Source organism: Euleptes europaea, chromosome 2, assembly GCF_029931775.1.
Source record: "Euleptes europaea isolate rEulEur1 chromosome 2, rEulEur1.hap1, whole genome shotgun sequence".
Lineage (NCBI taxonomy): Eukaryota > Metazoa > Chordata > Lepidosauria > Squamata > Sphaerodactylidae > Euleptes > Euleptes europaea.
In genome coordinates, this window is record NC_079313.1 from 32,718,115 (window position 1) to 32,722,493 (window position 4,379).

Here is a 4,379-nt window from a genome sequence, read left to right on the forward strand (position 1 = left end):
GGTTAATCCTTACACTCCTTAGGAATACTCTTAGATTGACGAATTTTAATAGCTACTGCACTGAACCTTGTAGTGGAGGATGTAACCTGCTTGTTTTCCCCCAATAACAACATCTGCAATAAATCTGCTTGCGGTACCCCTGTGACACCTTTTATTAGGGGAAAAATGAGCTGGACACGAGCCTCATTATACCAGGGACAACCAAATAAAACAAGTGCCACTGATTCCAGCTTCCCTGACCCACAGGGGCAGAGTCTCTCTGATATTGGTATCTTCTTAAAACGGCCCTCCAACATAGCCGGAGAGCCTGGACACGTGCTAAAGTAAATGCTCTCCTATGGCTTCCTCCTTTGTTGATAGGAATAGGTTTACCCCAGCAAATAATCTTAAGAACTAATTTGGCAGCAAATATTATCTACTAAGGGCTCATCCACACATCAGCTTCATATTCTGCTTTTTCTAGATTTTCTAGAATTATTACCTTACAAGACCATTCTATGCTACATAAAGTGCTACACCATGTAAACAGCTAGGCTGAAATATCAAAATGGAACCTGTAATTACAGGACAACTTGAAGACTGGATGAAAGATTTTCTAAACCACTTGATAAATTACCTGGTTTCCTCAAGTTGCCAGAATACTTAGCAACTTCCTATGCATGTATCCTTTATGTTAAAAAAATGTGACAATGCTAAGAAATCAAGAATAAGGTTAAGGAAAGGTACATGGTTGTTCTGAGCTTCCTGATCTTTGAATTTGACATTGGTGCACTAAAGGAAGAAGCTTGCCCTCCCGGTGGAGTCTCTGAGTATCTGTGGCCCCTCCAACGAAGGTTCCATTGATAAATATTCGGGGAACCTGTTGAGGATAAAAACATTGTTATATCTTGCAGGACTACAATGTGCATTCTCTGTGTTATAGTGTTACCACATTCTCAACTGTTCCAGATACCTGTTCATATCTATTGAGGAAAATGGCTCATAGGTACAGTTTTACAGCTTGGAGGCCAGGAAGATACTGATGAGGTGACAAGGATTTTCCCTAATATCCAACAGCAACATCCTGCCCAAGAGAGTCCAACTAGCCAAACACAGTGCTCTAACTCATTTTCCACATCAAGTTCAACCAGAGTACTGAATTATACTCTGAGTATTGAATAATAAAGTATTAAGTCCTTAGGAGCCCCGTGGCGCAGAGTGTTAAGCTGCAGTACTGCAGTCAAAAGCTCTGCTCACGACCTGAGTTCGATCCCGACGCAAGTTGGTTTCAGGTAGCCGGCTCAAGGTTGACTCAGCCTTCCATCCTTCCGAGGTCGGTAAAATGAGGACCCAGCTTGCTGGGGGTAAAGGGAGACGACTGGGGAAGGCACTGGCAAACCACCCCACAAACAAAGTCTGCCTTGGAAATGTCAGGATGTGACATCACCCCATGGGTCAGGAATGACCCGGTGCTTGCACAGGGGACCTTTACCTTACCTACTTAATACTTTAATTGGAGCTAACAGATGTTGGATGGTTCATAACCTGAACTGAAATTACAAAGTTCTACACCAAGATGACTCAAATCACGGGTTCAGAATAGCATACACAAATCATTCTAATTAGCTTTCTGAACATAAACTTGTCAACAAAGACTGAAAACTTCTCACAAAAAGGGATGCACCAAAAATCCTCTTCCTCCAGAACACTGTAGCTCTTTCAAGGCTGCCTGACTCTCTTCATTGCTTCTCTACAAATATGATGGCTAGGCACCTCCTTGTAATGGGAAAAGGGGGCAGCTATGCTCAAGAATCCAGGTTTTGTGCACACATCAGAAAATTTTGCTGTCATAAGACAAAATTTTACAAATACAAAAGCAAACAAACCTTTGCATCTGAAAAGGATAAAGGCTGAACTAATATGATCTCATCAGACATCCCTTGTTTCCTTTGGGCTCAGATACTCAAAACACATGGCCTTTGTTAACCCCATTTGCTTCAATAAGAATTGGACTAGGAAAGCTAATTGAAGTTTCTGTAAGTGACCCAACTGGGAAGAAAGTACTCACTGTCCTGCCACCAGTCATTCGGTGAAGAACATCTTGAAATTGATTTCCGTTTTCATATGTGTCTAGCTCTACGGATTTGTAGTTCACGTTCATATCCCGAAACAACATCTTTGCCATGTTGCAATAGGAACAGGTTGTTTTTGAGAAGATCACTACACAATTGTCCGTGATAGTTTCCTGTGTGTGTTCAAATAAGAACTTTAATAGTGATGTTCTTCGTGTAATGAAAACTGTAAGTGAATTTACAGAGCAATCCTAAGAATGCTTTCCTGGGGGTAAGCCCAACTGAATAGACCTGAGTGGGAGTCTATATTGATTTGCTCACAATTGCTTTTGTAATATAGTTGCTGTTAGAACTGAAACTGAACGTTCAAGTTGTGATTCTTTCCCAACCCAAAATGTAAATTGAAAATGTCGCTCAGACAGACACGTTTTTATCAACCTTTACATAAAAAGTTCACCTATGTATTTTATTCTGACCCTCACAAATGTTGACTACTAAAAATGGATTTAAAAACAAGAACTGTGGGAAAATAACCTCTGCTATCAATTGCAAAAATAAACCCTCAGGCCCCTCTTTATCACCTTAGAATTTCTATTCCATGCCTAATGAAAATAAAATTAATTAAAAAAATCAAAAATATGTATTCTATATATGTCATATGCAAAACAAAGCATAGCCCCTGCTTGGCTGTGCTCTTCTACACCATGGTAAGTAATCATAATATAAAGTAAGAGTTCTAATTGAGCATTAGGAATATCTTCAGGCCAACATATGCAAGGAGAGGAGGCAACTTTTGCTGATCTCCCACCCCCACGAGAGACCTCTGATTCCCCTCAAACTATTCTTGTGGGATACTATTTCCCAGGAGTAACATGGCACTGCTGGGGGAGGTGGGAATCAGTAAAAACTGTACTTGGAGAAATCTAGGTGGAATCCAACCTGTTATATGTTAGCAAAAATGTCTCGAAACTAAAAAAACAACAATTGCATAGGAAAAGTTGAACTGTGTTTCCTTGAAAAGCTGGAAGTTTAGCTGGACTCTATACCAAAATATAACAGACATATTCGGGTTTGTACTGGCTCTTTTGAAGTGGTTAATCTTCCACTCACATAAATCACAGCACAAGACCTGTGGAAAATGAAGCATACTTTTCCTAAAGTTCAGAATTATCCCCAACTAACCTATCTACAATGCCATCCTAAGCAGAGTTACATGCTTCTACATCTATTGAAGTCAATGGGTTTAGAAGGGTATAAATAACTGCATGGGAATGCGTTATTATTTACTAAGAAAATTTTCAGTCACTTTTCCACTACAATTTGTCCATAAAGGAGCTTACTGTAAAATAGAAAAAAAGATAAAAACACTAAATGGAACAGCAACAACCAATAAAAAAGTGAACAGAAAATCAAATTAGAAGACCGGTAAGTGTTCAGCAAATAAAATTAGTAAACAACTAGTAAACATTCAGAACAGAGCAAAGTTACAGGTCAGCCACTAAAAATAAAAAGTGTTGACTTGGAGCTTCATGAATTGGTCAAGGACAGCATTCCATTCATTGAGTCACCACTGAAAAGGTCCTCTCTCTGGTCACCACCTGCTTAATCTCAGATGACAGTGAGACCTAGGGAACAACCTCTGATGCATTTTAGGTTATGTCCTGTCATTTTAAACAATGGAAAATGCACAAACACTATTTTAAAAACTTTGAAGTAACACTCAAATATGTTTTGTGAAGTACAGAGAACAACAGATTAACATGTAAGCTAAGATCTATTTTACTCACCTGTATTTGGTTAGCAGTAGCAACATTAGATAAATCTGTTGTAGTAGATACACTGTTCCCCATTCTAAAAATAAAGTTTGAAAGAACTATTTTAAAAAGTAGTTAAACCCTATTTTGCAGCATTGCACTTCAGTTTAAAAAACACAAAAAGTTTGTTACATTCAGTTTTAGCTTTGTCTTGGAAGTGTATGAACTATCAGCAAATTGTGTACATATTTGGACACTGGACAGTAATTAAGTGTGCATTAGTCTGTAGTCTTCACTTTTCTTACCAATTCTACTGTGAATAATTATTTCAAACTACTGCCCAAGTCTGTGCTCAGAGGCAAACTACTGCAACTTGAAGGCACTTTACACACACACACAAGGGAAAAATACTGTATCCATGCTCAGAGTTGTATTTTTTTTTCTTCTAGGTCTGACAGTGCAATTCTGAAGGGGGGGAAATGGCGTGATCCTGAGCTGGCGTAAGTGGCCATTTAAACCCAGGATAATGGGCACTGCCATCCCAGGTGGCACATATGCCGGCGCCTGAGAGCTG

At 39.2% G+C, this 4,379-nt stretch overlaps 1 protein-coding gene across 1 annotated transcript; it reads right to left on the reverse strand.

The window, feature by feature from the left end:
* Positions 1 to 712: 712 nt before the first annotated feature.
* GLRX2 (glutaredoxin 2) lies at positions 713 to 3,902 on the reverse strand. Its single transcript, XM_056845254.1, has 3 exons — positions 3,839 to 3,902; positions 2,048 to 2,224; positions 713 to 859 (listed from the first exon to the last, which is right to left on the reverse strand). Exons 1-3 carry the CDS (start codon positions 3,899 to 3,901, stop codon positions 713 to 715), a joined length of 387 nt encoding a protein of 128 aa, XP_056701232.1. The 5' UTR covers position 3,902.
* Positions 3,903 to 4,379: the final 477 nt, after the last annotated feature.

What these genes read in the sequence shown, in the direction of transcription:
- GLRX2 (XM_056845254.1), bottom strand. Translation starts at nt 3,901, where the DNA reads ATGGGGAACAGTGTATCTACTACAACAGATTTATCTAATGTTGCTACT. An exon ending in CTACTGCTAACCAAATACAG is followed by an intron (nt 2,225 to 3,838) that starts GTGAGTAAAATA and finishes GAACACACACAG; the next exon opens with GAAACTATCACGGACAATTG. An exon ending in GAATGACTGGTGGCAGGACA is followed by an intron (nt 860 to 2,047) that starts GTGAGTACTTTC and finishes TATCCTCAACAG; the next exon opens with GTTCCCCGAATATTTATCAA.